Here is a 20,660-nt window from a genome sequence, read left to right as displayed (position 1 = left end):
AGTGACTCATTAGGAGAAATGATTCCTACAGACTTGATTATTGTAATAACTGTTCTGCGTACTCTGTGCTCGGTGCTTTAAAATCTGGCTCACAGAGAATAAATTGTAATTTGATATATGGAACTAAATGCGCACACTTCTGCATAGACTTATAATCCGTATAGGAATTTACCCACTCTCCCGAAATCGTTTCCTAGGTCACCAGAACGCGCATATCTTTTTTTTTTTTTCTTATTTTTCGCCTATTTTCATCTTTGTCATTTATTGCCTTTACATTGAAATTGCGCCCATACAAATCTACTTTAAGTAGTAGACGAAGCAATATTACTGTTAATTTTTATACTTAAACAATTTATCTAGAATGTGCAGTAAATCTGTTTCTTATTTCTACAGCTAAAAGCAGCGCTTTCACTATACCACCTGCCGTCCATGAGTCAAGATCTTTTGATCTGTTATTTATCATTACGACTAGGCCTATTTATAATTATATTAAGAATAAAAATAAGATACAACGTTCTACAGCAGGCATTCTCAACCTGGTGCTCTCGAGCACTTTTGTGCTCTTTTAATGAAATCATGCGAGTAAAAATGTGCTCGCAAGCACGAACTTTGTTGTACGAGCCGAAACAAATAGTGTTCCTATCCATGCATTATTTTATTTTAGTGAGCTGATAGGCCTACCCGTACTTCATGTTGGATAACTCCTTTCAATTCAGCGTGGACTTAAAGGAATCAAGATTATTCAAAACAATAATATAGCTGCTCGTGAGGAACTTGAATTAGTAGATCTCCAGTCCACCTTAGCGCTGAAATACCGTATTTGCTCGCGTAATTTGCGCCCCCGCGTATTTTGCACACCCTAATTTTTAAGGGATTATTTTGAACTTTATTTTTGCTCCGTGTATTTTGCGCACACATTTTACGTACATATTTTTTTTCAGTGTAGTAGCGATTTTCCTTTCCTACAGTCCATCGTAGGTCATTCACTAGCAACTGAAGTACCTGCTTCAGAAAGAAACCCCAAAGTCCCGCTACTTTAACAATGCTTGTCCTTGGTAGAGACAAGTTACCAGTATAGAAAATTAGCCCTACCGTAAATACTTACCTATACATATACTAATTGAGATAAACTCAGAACAGGACCTCTTATTTGAAAAATCCGCATATTTTACGCACCCCAATTTTTCAGTGGCCAAAGTTAATTAAAAAGTGCGCAAATTACGCGAGCAAATACGGTACGGTATTTGTTTTAAGCAGAAATTCGTAGCCTTTGAGAAGTAGAAAAACAAAAATGTTCCAAATACTACAGAATATGGCTCTCGAAATGTCTAGTTATGTTCGGGATGACCAAGCTATGCGAAAAGCTTTTTCACATATGAAAATACTGTAATACCTCAAGAACAAAACACGATCACGATTAACTGATTCACATCTAAGTTACTTCTCCTTGGACATTGCTGAAATTTTGAATAACTTATAAGTGCGAGATTTTATTATTCTTCTGAAGATTTAAAATTTTAAATTTTATTTGTTACTTAATTTATGTATTTTCATATATTCCAACCAGCCACCAGCGTGGCTCAGTCGGTTAAGGCCTGCCGGTCTGAAGTTGCGCTCGGGCGCGAGTTCGATCCCCGCTTGGGCTGATTACCTGGTTGGGTTTTTCCGAAGTTTTCCCCAACCGTAAGGTGAATGCCAGGTAATCTACGGCGAATCCTCGGCCTCATCTCGCCAAATACCATCTCGCTATCACCAATCTCATCGACGCTAAATAACCTCGTAGTTGATACAGCGTCGTTAAATAACTAACTAAAAAAATATATATCCCAACCTATTTGACTTCACGGTGCTCGCTCATTTAGTATTACATGTGGGCGGTGCTCACAATCCATTAAAAATGTTGAGAACTCCTGTAGTTTACACGAAGAGTTGAAATAGAGCTGGCACATTGCCCTTTTTGTCTTAATCCATAATTGATATTAGGTCATTAAAGAGTGCCTATTCAAGTTTTATAGTGCCTATAATTGTCTATTTTAGAGATAACTAATAGCCTATTTTAGGAATGGAAGTCTAATAGCATCCAATTGAAAAATTATTACGCATTTCATACTTTAGCACTTTCGCTTCATTATAGTGTTCAAGGTTGAATTCTTTCCCGTTTGTCACATAATATTAAGGGTATATGTACGTGAACGACCACAAAGATTATTAGAAAATGCGGGCTCTAAATTTCTAATATTTTATAAGAAAATGAACTCACAACTGGACAAAAATTACAAGGTACCACAACAAGACTTATTAGAACTTAAATATCTGATAAAAGTATAAAAAATATTAGTAATAAAATTTTTCAAACCAGTTTTATCAAGGTGTGAAAAAAAAGAAGAAAAAATTTGCAGTTACATCATTTCGTAACCATAACATTGTTATGGTCCCTCTGACATCTTTAATATTTTTCCTGCATGTAATAAACACTTATTTCTGAAAAGTAGACTACTCTCAGACATGTAGAGTTGTTTATTTTAATACAATTAATTTTTTATTTGTCATATATAAAATATATTAAAATTTACATAATGTTTTGTGATTTAATTTTTCTATTTTCAAAGAAATGGGCATTATTGTAGTCTACCGTTTGCATAAATGCATGTTAAATCAGTGTACAAAATTTCAGAATTCTATCTCTAATAGTTGTGGAGTTATGAAATAATATGTGTGAAAATTTTCAAATTTTGGAAAACTTAATTTAAAGTAAAAAGTGAATTATAAAAAAATATTAGTAACCTTTCTTATACTTTTATCAGATATTTAAGTTCTAATAAGTCTTGTTGTGGTACCTTGTAAATTTTGTGCAATTGTGAGTTCATTTCCTTATAAAATTTTAGAAATTTAGAGCCTGCATTTTCTGATAATATTTGTGGTCGTTCACGTACATATACCCTTAAGTTGGAAAAAGTGAACTGTAAATTTAATTATTTTACTTCAGATACAGGAATTACATATTATTCGTCGCTTAAAAACTCAGTTAAGTAAAATTTAAGAAAGTGATTTAACCCTTTTGTTGGTTACTTGGTACTTTTTAAAAGAAATCAGTTTAATAATGCTTCCAAAACCGAAGAAAAACAATACTAAGAAATGTAACGAGTTCAGGACTATCAGCCTGATATCACACACGGCGAAGATTCTTGTGCGAATTCTGAATCGACGTTTATATTCTAAGATGGAAGGACAGTTGGAAGAAGAGCAGTTTGGCTCCAGGAAGGAAAAAGGTACGAGAGATTCAATTGAAGCGGTGAGATCAATAGCCATTGAAGTCCATTTACACAAGTTTCGAGAAAAATGCAAAAAAAAAAACTATTTTTATTTCTTACCTAATTATTACTTTTTGCACGTAATATTTCTGTTTGTTTAGTTATCAAGACAAAGTAGTATACTAACTTTTAAAGGACATGATTTACAAAAAGTGACATGTGTGATCAATTGTATGAAGTGTTCTTTCGAACAGTGCACACTAACAATATGTGTAGTTGTATTTCTTCATGCGTAAATAAAATGTGTGAAATGGGTCATTATTTCTGCCGCAGCCTGTATATCCATTTATAAGTACATTTTTAATAATGCATTAGTTCACATTTTTAGTGCCTTTTTGCCTGTCTACTTTTAAAGTTTTAAGTGCCTACATGTCCGAGTTCCAGTTACATCGTTTAGATTTTTGGGGGGGGGGGGGGAGAGGGGTAAAATATGTGCTTTCTTCTACGCTTTTTGCCATTTAAATTTATATTTTGTAACAATACAGGGTAACCTGACCAAAGGTATACATAAATAACAGCGTGTAATGTGATAATTGTAAATTATAATTTTGTAACATAAGGCGCAATCTATAGGAAATCTCATCGAGATATTTTGTTCCGTCACACTTGCAAGGTCATTGTTGCGTCATCTGCCGCACAAGCGCAGAAACGTGATGAGGTCAGGTTATGATGCATCAGTCGAGAACAGTAGTTTAGCAGCAACTGTTAAGGATCTTCCCAGCTGGTACCGAAGGACTAGTACGCCTTTGGGAACATTACCATAATACTGAAAGGGAATGTTTCTAGATCTATCAGAGCCTATCCAGGGGCGGACGCAGGATTTTTTTTTCTGAGAGGGATTTGAGGAGAATGAGAAATAAGTTTATATACTCACAATTTGTTTCTGAGTCACATACATTTACAAGTTGGCCTCAGTAGCGTAGTCGGTATAGCCTTCTGTGCTCGAAGTTGCGGGTTCTACCCCAACCCAGCTCGATGGCATTTAAGTGTGTTTAAATGCGACGGGCCTCATATCACTCGATTTACTGGCACGTAAAAGAAGTCCTGAGGGAAAAAATTCCGGCACACCGGCGACGCTGATATAACCTCGGCAATTATTATTGCGAGCGTTGTTAAACCAAATTTTTTTAATTTTAACATTTACAATAACTGCAATACAAAAACAATGACAGAATGACATTTACAGAAGAAGGCGACGAGGCTTCTTAGACATTTCATCCAGTACTTCATGAGCTTTTACTTCTACATTTTTATGTATATACATCAAGGCCAGTCCATTTAATCTGTCTGCTCCCATCGTGCTCCTCAAGTAAGTCTTCAAATACCGCAATGTTGAGAACGACCGTTCTGGTGTTGCTGTAGTTACAGGCAATATGCAGAAAAGTTTCAGCGCCTTGCGAGTGCAGGGAAAAATAATTTCATTGCACCTGTTCAAAGATGATATAAAAATAAAAACAGTAGGTATTAGGTGAAGATTTTTCTGATCAAGGAAACTTCTTCTCCACATCTTCAATTCATTGAAGAAAGACTGTGGTGATCCGTCCATATCATTGGGCCACTGATTTACTATAGCCTCAACAGCAGTTTCTAAATCTTCATCTGATGCTCGCACTATGTTTTTAGGCAGAAAAGTTTATATGGACTTTAGGATTCCCTTATGATTTAAAAACCTGTCCTTGAGCTGACTAATGAAATAGTCTAAGAAGAGAAGGAAAATTACAAGCCTAAAATACTCTTCATGACTCTGTCTTGAAATAAGAACGCTATGTTTGTCTTCCTGCAGTTCTGGGAATTTAACATTTTTAGCAAAGAGAATTTACGTGGAAAACTCTGTAATTCCTATATACATTCACAAATTAAAATTAATATTATTTTTGTTTCTTGTTTCTTTTTTTTTTTTTTATTTTTTATTTTTTTCAAAATTTCGGGAGGGAATATATCCCCTTAATCCCCCCCCCCCTTGCGTCCGCCCCTGCCTATGGCATGTGTACAACGCCTGTATGTACTTATATGTTTTGACAGAATTCATAAACTTTAAGTTTAAGGTTACGTTTCACTTAAAGAAACTATTAAAAAGGCTTTATACAAAAGAACAAAACAATGCTCCGTACCTTCCAGCTACATGTTTATTAGTTCAAAATACCTGTCCAGTTTCCATTACCTACGAAATCAGGAAATGGAAGCATCGAATCATTGCAGTTATTTTTATTCCACCCCATATCTTGTAACCGATCTGTATCGTACTCCGGCAGGTACCACCTGGAACGGCGGATCTTCCAGGAGCTGTTGGAGCTGAAGCGCCTGCAGATCCGCGCCGGCAGGGCCAACGAGCAGGTCCTCGTCAAGCGCCTGGTGGACGACTACCACAAGGCGGGTCTCACGGTGGGCATGCGACAGTACGACGGCGTCTACACCTTCCGCAACTTCGAGAAGTACCTCTACGGTAGGCTCCATGCTGCGACCAGGCTCTTTAGTAAGAGTCCCTCAGACCTCGTGTGAATAGTGCGTGTGCTCACCGTGGTGTGATGCATTACACAAGACTAGCATCCATACTTTTTCATTATAAATATACTGTGAAGTAAAATACAAATTTGGCAGAGTGAACTGAATATGCAGGGTGATCCAGGAGGAGTAGTGAATACTTTAGGGGTGGTAGCATACACTAGTGTGAGTAAAAATGTCCATGTTAACATGTATTCAATTTCCAATGGATACGGAGATACACCTGTTTGAATGTTACGTATAACAAGGGTTACAAGTGGCAAGAAAGAAAGACAAATTAATGAATTATTACAGTTATTGCTTAATTACATGGTACCAGCACATTTCAACAGTCTTCCGCTCTGTTTACAAGAGTAACCTTTGCTCTTCTGAGTTCGTCTTGTTCTATTATGAAGGCAGCACTATTCATAATGCGAGCGACCAATTCGTCCTTTGTGTTCACTTTCTTTTTTTTTACATTTCGCCTTTCATCTACACCTACAGACAAAAATCGACAGGAGTAAAGTCTGAGGACCTTGGTGGTCAATGCACGTGACCACCGCAGCCTATCTATCATTCGAGAAATGTGATGTTTACATAGATGATGTGAATTGTCACATGGCGGCTAAAATGTACAGAGGTTTCATCATTCTCGAAGAACATGCCCAACCTTTAGCCAAGGGCACTACAAACAGCTATTTATCTACACCCATTATGAACAGTACTGTCCTTAAACGATCGCAGAAGAGCGATACGTACTTCATCCTCTGAGGAGTTTAGTGCTGAGAGGAATGCGGTTCCGACTAGTCTAGCGCGGTACTGGAGTGGGAGGGAACAGTGGCAGCGGCAGTCTGGAAGGAAGTACAATCATACTGAAAACATTCGCCCAATTTACGAGAGCAGTATGCCTATTAGTTTTCTAACGTATTTTTGGCGAGATAGAGATACAACCATTCGTGCTTACGTGTTCAGAGAAAGGAAAGTAGTCTATTGTAGAAAATATTTATTTATTTATTTATTTATTTATTTATTTATTTATTTATTTATTTATTTATTTATTTATTTATTCTGGTGATGTTAAGCCCATCACACCACCAGAAATACAAATACAATAAAATAAATAAAAATAAAAATCATAATAAAACTACAATAATATAAATGAAAAGAAGAATCATACTATAAAATTTAGTGATTAGTAGAATTAAATTAAATTTGTAAAGTAATCAATTTAAATATACTCTACTACTGAACTCACTTGAGAAGTAAAACTACTTGATTTCTATTTTAAGATATCACCAACAAATGATTTTCGCATGACATTATAGGAATCTGTTTTTCACGATACCAATCACACATATTCTAAAATTCCAATAGAATAAATGAAAAACTTTTCCTTAGCATGTTTCCTTAAAAATGACTTGTAACGGTGAAATATTTAATATGATTAATTCATATAATATTAACATAGTTAACATCAGGGAGATGTTTGAGCAAAAATGGCAACAATATATTTAATATATTAATAACAAAACCATATAGGCTTAGATAAACAATATGTATATGAAATATTCACACACTACTACAAACTGAAGACTGCATATTTTTGGACGATTAATACTTCCCACTCCGCTCGGCTCGGCTTGGCTGTAGCAACAAAAGAATCTACCTGCAACCCCCCCGCACCGAGGCAAGAATACAGTACCTGAGGTCCTAGCGCTAAACTCGTCGGAGGAAGACAGTACTACAGTATGTCACTCCTTTGTTCTCAGTCAATAGTGCTTGGTCGTCGTCCCTTCATACCACTTGTATGGCTTGTAATATGTAACATTCAAACAGCTGTATTTCTACACTGGTGGCCATAATTCTGGAAACTTTTTGTTTTTGTACTGAATTATTATAACATCTGCATTGATTCACATATATGTACAATTGAAAATGTTACTCGTGACTGATTCGTTAATTATGGGGTTACATTGAAGGTATTATATTAAATCCTGAATATTTTAACAATAAGTAATCATTACTGAGTGGGAAATTATGTTCTTGTCGTTTAAGATCTAAATATTAATTTCAGATTTCATTACAATTTCCCATTATTTATTATAATAAAAACTGGTCCATTGTTGAGTTTAAGATTATTGTTGATCAGTAGAAGCATTCTTGAGCACTGTTAGCAAAAAATATGGACATTATTAATTTGTTTCTATCATTAGTCTGACTTAAGATTTCGTTATGTGAACACCTGATTGCGTTCCAACAAACTTTATTGATCATTTTATCACAATGGTTCCACGAAAGGACTGAACACCTTCTAGTGCAGTCACACGTCGAGAAGAAGGTTACACAATCAAGAAAATTGCAAGAAAACTTGGTAATGGTGCTACAGTGTCTGGCGTCCAGAAGGTATGGCAGAAGTACAAATCCACAAAATCTTGTAAAACAACACCTAGGACTGGTAGAAAACCTAAAGTAAGTCCAAGAGATGTGAGGCAGATTTGTCTATCAGCATTGGAAGATCTTCTAAAGAGATACAGGAAGTTCTACACAGCAGTGGACCAAAGATTTATTGTTAAAATAGTCAGGATTTAATATAATGCCTTTATTATAACCCCATAATTAACGAATCAGTCACGAGTAACATTTTCAATTGTACAAATATGTGAATCAATGCAGATGTTATAATAATTCAGTACAAAAACAAAAAGTTTCCAGAATTATGGCCACCAGTGTACACCTATTGAAAATTGAAACTTTGTATGAACTTTTTTACTCAGAATAGTCCATTCTATCACCCCCTAAAATATTTACTATTCCATATTAATCACCCTGTATTATTATGTGGATTGCTGACACTCGAGTAAAAGTTTTGGCCTGTATTCTTCCGCCTGCTCGTCTGTCTTTTCACGGTCATTTCTAATCATTGTTTTAATTCCCGAGTCCTGAGATATCTGTTGTTTTATTTCTAAAGTTCAATATAATTCTACCTACACTTAAAAAAAAGTCACTGACATGAGGGAAAATGCTGAAAAAATTCTGCATGTCGCAGTTAGGACACAAATGCAGGTATATTATACTTCGAGTCTCTGCACATATGCATACATCTAATGTCATAGTCATGTATTAAGTATGGTATAGTGTACTCTACTCTCAGGACTCAGAAGGTTAGGGAATTTAACTATTTTCCCTGTTAAACTGCAAATTATTTATTTCATAGCAATATTTTATTTTGAGAATTAGAAAAAAAATATTAAACATTATTAAATCTCCCTCAGATAGTCTTGTATCAATGTATATAAACTGCCTCTAAATAATAATTGCAACTTAAAATCAATGAATTCCTTCAGCTAGTTAGTAATGCACTAAATTAGAAAAATTAATAATTCAGAGAACTTCGTGATTGTGCAGTTTGGACTTGAAGTTGGCCGTTCAATTGGTTTAAACTTTTCCTATGAAATTCATTCATGCATTTATTCATTCATTCTTTCTCAGTTTAGCCTACTCCCCAAGTGCGGATCTTTCACTGCAAACCTAGCATTCTTCTTCAATATTGTCTATTTTCCACAATTTCATCCTTGTCTCCGTATACGATTCATAGACTATCTTAATGTTGTCTATCATCTGAAATCCGAACTACTTCTCCGTTCACCATTCCTTCTAATGTATCTTTCAGTAGGAAATTTCTTCTTCGCTAGTGGCCCAGCCAATTTTTGTTTCAGCATAGCTCTTATAGGTGATCGTTTTCTTAGGTCAATTATTTCTCATACTTCTTTAATAATTTGTTTACCTATTCATTTAAAAACGTTGGCTTTATTAGCTTTATATTAGGAGCATGATTTGCATGCAAAAATTCTAGGGTAAATATTGGTAATAAATTAATATCTATTACATTTTATTTGTAATCAAAATTTGTAATGTTATGTTATGTTTTATTTAACTACGCTCGCAACTGCAGAGGTTATATCAATGTCACCGGATGTGCCGGAATTTTGTCCCGCAGGAGTTCTTTTACATGCCAGTAAATCTGCTGACCAGTGGCGTGCGGTGCTATTTCTCGATGGGGAACAGGTCAGAAATGATAATAATGATAATAATAGTAATAATAATAATAATAATAATAGGCCTAATATTAACAATAATAATAGTATGTATTATGATTTAGCAACATTACCAAATCTTTTTTTTTACTTCATTTACAACTTAATCAGAAAAAGAATATGTTAATATAAAACAAATTAATCATATAATATTATTGTTATTATTAGGCCTAAACATATAATACCGTTATCTAAAAATAAACCTAAATTAAACCTACAATTTACCGCTTGACGAGCACCCAGTTAACCATTTTACAGAATTATAGTAACTACTTTGAAAATGTCTTGTGTAAGATTTTGTTTTAGCTTTAAATTCTGTAAGGAGACGAGTAGGTTTGCCATTCAAAATAACCGCACTTTTCTCAACAAAAGTGGTCGAACTAAACGCTCTCGACTTCAGCTAATCGATAACACAACACTCGCTGTCTTGGTTTGCATCAGGGCGCTTGCGCTCGGTCTCGTTGAAGTTGCAACAGGCAGCAGTCACCTGTTCCATTGCCATTATTTCGTCAGATTTAACTCGGGCACCGAATGCGTAAATCGTACGGATTTTTTAAGAACTATTGTATACGTAATTTCACACACAATATTATGTCACACGAAAAACTCTTCGAACTTAACTGTTTTCCGAATTATCACTATATAAATAAACCAGCTTGATGAAACAGTATATTCCACACTTCTCAATACTCGGCGAGGGAAGAGGTAACTTTACAGCTTCCAGCGATACTCGGGTAAGTTCGTGTCCGCTCGAGCCTGATTCGTAGAAAACATTGCTTGCGACTCCCACGCACAGCAGGCGAGAAGGGCTCGAGTCGTTTTCACTTCACTGCAATAAACCTGCTAACGATAGCTGTTTTCGCTTTTCGAAAACTGCAAGTAGGCCTATCCTTTAGAATGAAGTATATCTCACAATCTCAGTTAAGGGGGCAGGAAGGAAGGGAACAGCCTGTTCCTTCTGTTCCATGGAGGAACCGCCACTGCTACTGACATGAGCCTGTCGCATTTAAGCACACTTAAATGCCATCGACCTGGCCCGGGATCGAACCCGCAACCTTAAGCGTAGAAGGCCAGCGCTATACCAACTCGCCAACCAGGTCGACGTCAAAATTTGTATGTTTATATGATTTACACCATATATTTCTACTTACGAAGTTTCTTTTTTCGTTCACTTTTCTAGCATAGCTTCATTTGTTAATTTTCTGTCTATTTCACATTTTCCATTCTTCTCCATATCCACATTTCAAATCCTTCTAATCGTTTCTCTTCACTTCGTCCTAATGGCCATGTTTCTGCTCCATACAATGTCAGACTCCACACAAAGCTCTTAGTTATTTTTTTTTCCAAATGTCTAGTCCACATCTGTGGAGTAACAGTCAGCGCGTCTGGCCGCGAAACCAGATGGCCCGGGTTCGAATCCCGGTCGGGACAAGTTACCTGGTTGAGGTTTTTTTCCGGGGTTTTCCCTCAACCCAATACGAGCAAATGCTGGGTAACTTTCGGTGCTGGACCCCGGACTCATTTCACCGGCATTATCACCTTCATTTCATTTTTATTTATTTATTTTATTGGGTTATTTTACGACGCTGTATCAACATCTAGGTTATTTAGCGTCTGAATGATATGAAGGTGATAATGCCGGTGAAATGAGTCCGGGATCCAGCACCGAAATTTACCCAGCATTTGCTCGTATTGGGTTGAGGGAAAACCCCGGAAAAAAACCTCAACCAGGTAACTTGCCCCGACCGGGATTCGAACCCGGGCCACCTGGTTTCGCAGTCAGACGCTCTGACCGTTACTCCACAGGTGTGGACTTCATTTCATTCAGACGCTAAATAATCTAGATGTTGATACAGCGTCGTAAAATAACCCAATAAAATAAAAAAATAAAAAATCCAAATGTCTACAGAAAATACTCCTTTTTCTATTAAAACTCCATTTGCCACATTGTTATCTTGGTTTTGACTTCTTGGCAGTAGCTCAAGTATTCGAAGCTGTGGACTTGTTTTACTGCCTCATTTCGAATTCTGACGTTTACCTTCATTATTTTTCATCCGACTTTCGTACTTCCATACCCGGTACTGCTCACAACTGTCATTTATCTCCATTAGCATAACTCTCAGTGTCATTTTCGCTTCAGCTATCAACGACGTATCAGCAGCAAATCTTATGCACTTCATTCTTCCTCATACTATCACCCCTCACATGTTCTGAAAACAGTCTTTCACTAAATCGTCCAAGTAGATGTTGAACAGCGTAGATGACATAGAGCATCCTTGTCATACCCCTCCTCCCTATTCCACTTCCCTCTGACATTAATTTCTTCTCCTATCCTGAATGTGGCTCGTTTCATATGAATTAATTTCCTCCTATGTTTCCAATCGACACCAATTTTTCTTCAGAATCCCCATAAGTTTATTCTAATCGACTCTGTGAAATGTCTCCTTTTCAAGGTCCATAAATATTATATACAATTTTTCATTTGTCTTATGTATCTTTCACCGATTGTTCGCAACAATCCAATTGCATCTCTCGTAAGTTTCCTTTGATGAAGGCTATAAAATTATGAATGTTAAATTAAATACTTCTATTCAATAGTCGTTATGGGGCATAGCACGCACAAATGCCATCCCCATTGTACTAATGTCGATTGTGTCATAACTTCCCGCCACCCTGTGGACCTCCATGATTTGCAAAAGAACTACCTTAACTTTCTATATTTTCAGTTGAAAGTCAGAATCTGTTTAAAAAGACAGTTAATATTATTATGAACCGCGAATTGTGAATAATGAAAAAGTATGTGATGTTTACTTTCACCTTTTAATTTTAATGCGATTGAACTGTTTGAAGATATCTGAGATTATTTCGCACTCTTGCATGCAGTTGAATTAGCAAGATTTAATGTAACAGGTTAATGCATAAGTTCGTTACGTCTTTGTTTTCCATGGCAATAGGACCTTTGTAAGAAACTTTTTTTTGGATTTTGTCATATATCTACAGTAATCTCACTAGAGGTTTTGATTTATCTAGAGAAAATCAAAAGTCGAGTGGGATTTAATTGACTATTACACGTTTAGAAGAAAGTATATAAAGATTAGAAGAAATAAAGTATCTAATACGATAAAAAATTTATTGACTTACGAAAATACTAAACTTTCTTCAAAACGTATTATTGTACCATCTCATCATTACAAATAATCCGCTAGATGGCAGTAGTGTCTATGATGAGCTGTTCTCTTGTTACCAGTAGTGCCAACTATACAATTTTCATTGTATGGTCGATTACTAGTCAAAAAGGCTTTGTTGATTCAGTTTCATTTTTATTAAAACAATTGCATTCCACTTCAATTGTTATGTAGTCAACTGTCCGAAAAGAGGTCTGAACCCCACACGTGATACCAAGAAGGCACCACTTATGAGGCAAACTAGGTCAAGAGATAATGGGGTAAGATGACCTGTTTCTTTCCCCCTACATTGCATACATCGCCCACTAGCTACGTATTACACTAGTCAGACTTCAGATGCATACAAACAATTATTGTTCTTCCTCTGACACATATCGTCAAGTGATATGTACTGCCTGTAATAGATGTACATATCAGCCAGAACCTCAATCAGAGGACCCACTTCAATTATCAATATACATATATTAAACAATCTCTGATATGTGACTATTCATAATCTCATACAGCAGAAGCTATAATTTAACCTAAATAATATAAACAAGATAAATGATGGAAAAGTTTTAATTAAGGATGATGAAATAAACATTAATCATTTTAAAAGGTACAATAATTGAAAGTACAATGTTGTAAAACAAAGAAACAAATGCTAGGGAAGTGATAAAAATTGTAGGATAAGTAGCCATGATTGGTTGAAATACGTCGTTCCGTACCATTTTATTGGTCAAAAGTAGTATGACGTAGTAAAAGTGTAACAGTCATTTTAATGTAATAATATTGAGTTACTGAATACGTCTTGAATTGTTGAATTTTTAAGAAAGTTTATGTTAATTATGGGGTAAAGAATGTAGAGTGTCAAATATAAAAAGCAACATTTCCGGCGTATTCTTTTCAATTTAACCGAGGAGAAAAGGCATCGGAGAACCCTAAAAGTATTCGTGTCGATTGCAGGGAGAACGCCATGGAGGAAAGTAAAGCATGAAAATGATTTTCTTCTTTCAAAGAGAATCATTTGGGCATAAATTATTCTCAACATTTAGGAAAACAGTATAAAAGCTCAATAATTGATCAGTATGATGAATTCCAAACAAACAATATTCGTACGACATTTTAATTTCATTGTCAAAGTTCAAAATTAGGGTATATAAGTACCGTACGTTTTGAGCGAAAACAAAAGATCAGCGTATTACCATCGAGTTTCTTTGTTTGCTCGTCATCGTTAGCTCTTCAGTGATCTTTTTGTCCTGGGTTATTACTAGTGACAGAAAATTATTATACTATTGTATTAATCACTTAAACATGATTTCCTTCCCCGTTCTATGAAGATGTTTTATTCAGTAATGGATTTCAATAATCCGAGTTCATAGTTGAAAATTGGATGTTCCAAATGCTTGCTTTCCATAATTGGCTTTATGATTTCTTCAATTCCAAATCAATGAATATCCTCATGCCTGAAATCGAAGAATTGCCAGAATTTTTGGACTCAAGCATAAAAAAATACAGGAGAATATAATATTACTGATTTTATTTATTTATTTATTTATTTACTTTATCTATCTATCTATCTATCTATCTATCTATCTATCTATCTATCTATCTATCTATCTATCTATCTATCTATCTATCTATCTATCTATCTATCTATCTATCTATCTATCTATCTATCTATCTATCTATCTATCTATCTATCTATCTATCTATCTATCTATCTATCTATCTATCTATCTATCTATCTATCTATCTATCTATCTATCTATCTATCTATCTATCTATCTATCTATCTATCTATCTATCTATCTATCTATCTATCTATCTATCTATCTATCTATCTATCTATCTATCTATCTATCTATCTATCTATCTATCTATCTATCTATCTATCTATCTATCTATCTATCTATCTATCTATCTATCTATCTATCTATCTATCTATCTATCTATCTATCTATCTATCTATCTATCTATCTATCTATCTATCTATCTATCTATCTATCTATCTATCTATCTATCTATCTATCTATCTATCTATCTATCTATCTATCTATCTATCTATCTATCTATCTATCTATCTATCTATCTATCTATCTATCTATCTATCTATCTATCTATCTATCTATCTATCTATCTATCTATCTATCTATCTATCTATCTATCTATCTATCTATCTATCTATCTATCTATCTATCTATCATCTATCCATCCATCCATCTATATCTGTCTGTCTGTCTGTCTGTCTGTCTACCTACCTACCTACCTACCTACCTATCTATCTATCTATCTATCTATCTATCTATCTATCTATCTATCTATCTATCTATCTATCTATCTATCTATCTATCTATCTATCTATCTATCTATCTATCTATCTATCTATCTATCTATCTATCTATCTATCTATCTATCTATCTATCTATCTATCTATCTATCTATCTATCTATCTATCTATCTATCTATCTATCTATCTATCTATCTATCTATCTATCTATCTATCTATCTATCTATCTATCTATCTATCTATCTATCTATCTATCTATCTATCTATCTATCTATCTATCTATCTATCTATCTATCTATCTATCTATCTATCTATCTATCTATCTATCTATCTATCTATCTATCTATCTATCTATCTATCTATCTATCTATCTATCTATCTATCTATCTATCTATCTATCTATCCATCTATCTATCTATCTATCGATCCATCCATCCATCCATCCATCCATCCATCCATCCATCCATCCATCCATCCATCCATCCATTAATTGTAACATAAAATATAAATAAACAGAAAAACTTTAGCTCGCCCTTAAAAGAGTAGAACTTGTGCTCAGGGGCGGATTCCTGAATTGAAATTAAGAAGTATATAATACAATTAGTCTTATGTCTACTACGCAATAAGAATATATTAATTTAAATTTACAATTTTTCAATTTTTATAAAATCCATACATAACGTTTTTAATTTAATACTAGAACTATTAGAATTGACAAGATTAGGATATTTAAATATAAATTTGTTCTATATTCTTGGGCCTAAATTAAATACTGTAGCAGTGTTGCATTTTAGTTCAAACAATCTTAAAGAATTCATACCTTTTGTTTCATAACTATGCGAAAACAATTCAAAATTATTTAGATTTTTATGTATGAATTTTATTAATACAATATAATAAATTTGTCTTATATTAAGAACTTTAAAGTCTAAAACAATTTTTGAGATGGAAAATCAATAGGTTTATGAAGATATATTTTAATTATTTTATTCTGTAATAAATAAAGTGGATTAAAATTGGATTTAAATAAGCTACCCCATCCTATAATTCCATACATAATTATCGATTGAAATAAAGTTAAGTATATTCTGCGTAATAAACTTATTGACAAGTAATTCCTCAATAAAACAAAATAATACATTATTTTACGGAATTTATTACGAAGATAATTAATGTGTTGGTTCCATTTTAAATGATTGTCGAAAATTATGCCTAAATACTTAACTTCAGAGGACTCTTTAATAAATCGAACATTTACACTGTATAACGCAACAATTAGGCCCGGTTGCAGAAACACCGATCAAAATATGATTGGCAATCAAGGAGGGATTGATTGGCCATCAGTTCTATTTCTGTTGCAGAAAGAACAATCAGTGTTTGATCGGAGATCAGTCTTCCATCAGATTTGATCAACAGATTTTTGCTGGTCAAGTCACTGATCATCGATCAAGTAGGCTATTTATGTTGTTCTGTTTGTAATGCAGTTACTGTAATTATATAGTAAATAGTTATAGCGTAACAATATTGTTTTCGACATAATGGATTCTTCTGATGAAGAAATTTTAGAATGAAAAAAAAATATTATTAAAAAGAAGGCGTTTCCGTGATGGACATGAATTGTCTTTATGTATAATGACAGAGAATTTGAGCAAAGATTTAGGTTAAGTAAGGATTCGTATGTTTTGTTACTTTCAAAAATTGAAACAAATAGGCCTATATGCAGACAGACAAATCGAAACCGTTCACTTTCTCCTATGAACCAAGTTCTAATAATGCTGAGATTTTATGCTGTTGGAATTTTTCAGATGGTCTTGGGTTATCTTGTTAGGGTCCACAAATCAACTATTTGCCGAGTAGTTAGGAATGTTACGTATGAAATTGCTTTGTTATGGCAGGGTCTCATAAATCCCCAAACTTCAAACAGGGAACGATTTGAAATCCAGAGAGAATTTTCAGCCATGTCAGGATTTCCAAGTGTAGCCTAATATTGGTTGTATAGACTGCTCACATCCCCGTCCAATCACCTGGTTGAAATGATGCCTAACTTTATCGAAATAGAAAAGGTTTCTTTTCTGTGAATATACAGGCAATATGTAGTCTACACCATCATTGAAATTCTGGAATGTTGTAGCCCGTTGGCAGGGTTCTACACATGACAACACAATATTTTCAATGAGTAGGTTACGAGCTCCATTTGTAAACAGAGAGATGGGAAATGGAATTATTTTAGGTTATGGAGGTTATGCATATTCCAATTTCTTGTCCACTCCCCTAGCAAATCACACAACAGAAGCCCCCTCACTTTTTTTTTTCTTTTTGCTTCATTTTTTTTTTCACTATATTGTAGTCTATATACAAATAGAATCCACCTGTTTCCTTTCTACAAAAAACAACAAACCAGCAAAACATTCACTTGTTTTCCTAGTCACCGCCCACTTGATGCATTCGTTTCGCGACTTTTAAAGAGCATCAAATTGGCTGTGGTTACTAAATAGCGCTGTTGTCAAATGTATTTCTTTCCCAAATCAGCAATTAGTAAATTGAGACAAGTTGATTGGAGATTCACGTTTGTGCAACGCAACGAACAATCAAATAAATCAGACATCAACTGACTGGCGATCAGGGACTGATTTGATTTGCGTTTCTGCAACCGGGCCTTAGAATTATGTAATTTAATACTTAATATAGATGTAGGAGGTTTGTTACATTTTTCTGATAATGAGAATGGAATAATTATGGTTTTATTTTCGTTGATAGAAAGATGATTAGTTTACGTATTTTGTTTATGCAAAATAAATAATTTTGGATTTAACAATAAACGCAACGAATGTATGCATCGATCAAATATTTGTAGAAAGATAAGACCAACAAGTTGTTCTCTGCGGTCTAACGTTCACCATGTTGCCGTTGAATTTTAAAGAGCTATAGAATGATTGGTATGGTTTCTTCCGAGAGGCAAATAAAACTGTGGGTGCCCTGCCGTAGATTTACGGTATATGAAGGAACCCTGTCCCTAATAGAGTGCTCCAGGCAAAATTTTTCTCTCATGTTGGCTTTCTACGCTGAGTAACACGCACTTGAAAGCTCTGTGTTCCTGATGGGAGACAACTGACTCGCCGCGTATCTGAGTGACGTATTCTTGAAGATGGAACTAGTAAACTCAACGCCATATTACCCTTCAGAGAAATATCTGTCACAGTTTAATATCGTAAATGTTTTGTTAGAAAATCAGTTTCAACTCAAAGACTGTTCTCAACTTTTCTTGATGACGTTGAAACTATCCGTGAAACTGACAAATCAAAATGACAATTCGAAGGGTCAGTTCAAAAGGGATACAACTCAAACTTATAAGGGAAGTGCATTTTGAAACTTCATGTTGCTGTGAAAAATCCAATTAACACACTCTAACTTAAAACTTGCAGTATGTATAAAACATCATTAACAGAATTTGGAATAATTTCAACGATCCTTTGATTTTTCACAGCAACATAAAGCTTCAAACTGTAGGTTTCTCACAACTTTAAATTTTGAGTTGCTTCCCTTTTGAATTGCGCCGCCGAATTGTATGTGGTGGGCAATATTTCCAAAGTGGTATAACTTCGACGCAAAGTGGTATTTCTCTGGTAGAGCATTGCAGAAATCTCGTTAATTCTGTCGATAAAACGGCAGTACAGAAAGTCAAGGTTTAGTTCCTAATCGAGCTTGTATTTTTTATTTTGCCATAACTTTCAAATAACTTCGAAATCCGATAAACGTCTTCTGAAATGTAGTATTCGTTGTACGGTACAACGTGGTCGGAGTATTGCACGGACCACTCCACTCATTATATTACTGAGGTACGGAGAACATTTTCATGCACCCTTGCATGTATCCTTGCACATGGAATGCCTCTTCGATGCATTGTGAACACTTCACCTTCTTACAATACACTGGGCACGCGCCACTATTTCGCCTCGTCTTGAAAGCAAACTTTCATAAACTTCTATCTAATTCGAAATATTTACAGAAGAGATAAAAACAGAGGAACTGCTTTTATTCTGCCTTGCTGTAAATGCAGACAGTCAGTAACATGTTAGATATCTATTTTTAGCTCTCAGACTGTAGCAAATTTATTGCTTCCATGACGTTTGTCCGTCCGTCAAATTATAGCAATTTCCTCGACTATTAGAGAGATTACATTCGCATTCATAATTCACATACTAAACTAAATGCCAGACACGGCATTTTTAGTCTTCCTCCAGTAGCTATATCCTTTGTTATAATAAGATAATTATGAAAAAATCTTTATTTAAATAAATATTCTAACTTTTTTTTCTGGAAAAGCTATTTGTAAGTCTGCCAGTGTATTTCTAAGCAAGTACACGATCTGGAAAGGGGAAACAGGATTAGCCTACATACAAGAGAGTGGAGGTTAATAATGAGACAGTGTATAATTTACTTGATTTTTATTTTAATTTTATTTTATTTTATTTTTCTCATGCGCAGAAAGATAGGACAGTTGTATAGAAACAGGCTCCAGCATTTCGGAAAGTCTCGTCAAAACAGACATAAATTGGGACCTGTTCGCGGTTATTGAAGATACAAGGTGCGACAAAGGACTCGGACGGTATTAGAAGGCCGTTTACTGAGCAACATGAGGGGTTTATGGATATCGATCGACCGTCGTTTGTTAGCGTTTTTGATGCCATTTTGTGTAATCATGGAAATATGGAGCTCGAAGCATCGTGCTTTCGTTATCGAGGCATTTTTCAAGAATGATGATTCAGTTGTGAAAACCCAGCGTGCCTTTCGTCTCCAATTTAATGTTGGCCGCCACGGAGCCGTTCCTGCTCGCAATACCATATTGAGATGGGTACGAAACTTTCGATTATCAGCAGGGAACGGATTTATATGGACTAAAAATATATGAAATATGTAAATATATATGTAGTTATTTTTACCAAAATATGGAATTAAATATGGATTTTTACCAAAATATGGAATTAAATATGGACTTAAAATTAAAAAAAAATGACTATGTACGTTAAATATTGGTACATTTTAATCAAACTAAACAAAAAATATAATGGACGTACCTTATCTTCCAATGTAGTTTCAACAAAACACAATTTTTATTGTCTGTTACCATAACAATAGGTTACAAACATTTCTTTCAAGTGCTGAAAAGTGAATCTTCTTCTATTGTCTCTGAGGATAAATTTATACTGACTAAAAGAGCGTTCGACGTCACAAGAAGTAACTGGTACATAATTCAATTTCACAATGTCTGCTGGGGATAAGTCCAAGTTAATCTTCACTGTTGATTCACCACTCATCA

At 34.7% G+C, this 20,660-nt stretch overlaps 1 protein-coding gene across 3 annotated transcripts in view; it reads left to right on the top strand.

Moving 5' to 3' along the window:
- Window positions 1–20,660, top strand: part of LOC138715467 (uncharacterized) — a 534,187-nt gene that overhangs the window by 481,848 nt on the left and 31,679 nt on the right. For 2 of the 3 annotated variants that reach the window (XM_069848402.1, XM_069848400.1), the window contains exon 11: window positions 5,564–5,784. In XM_069848402.1, the coding sequence (XP_069704503.1) occupies window positions 5,564–5,784 (221 nt within the window). The remainder of the gene's footprint in view (window positions 1–5,563; window positions 5,785–20,660) is intronic. The other variant, XM_069848401.1, reaches the window with a different exon arrangement.

The sequence above is a fragment of the Periplaneta americana genome, chromosome 15 (genome assembly GCF_040183065.1).
Source record: "Periplaneta americana isolate PAMFEO1 chromosome 15, P.americana_PAMFEO1_priV1, whole genome shotgun sequence".
NCBI lineage: Eukaryota > Metazoa > Arthropoda > Insecta > Blattodea > Blattidae > Periplaneta > Periplaneta americana.
The sequence above is the reverse complement of the archived record's forward strand: the minus strand, read 5'-3'. Positions and strand labels throughout refer to the sequence as shown.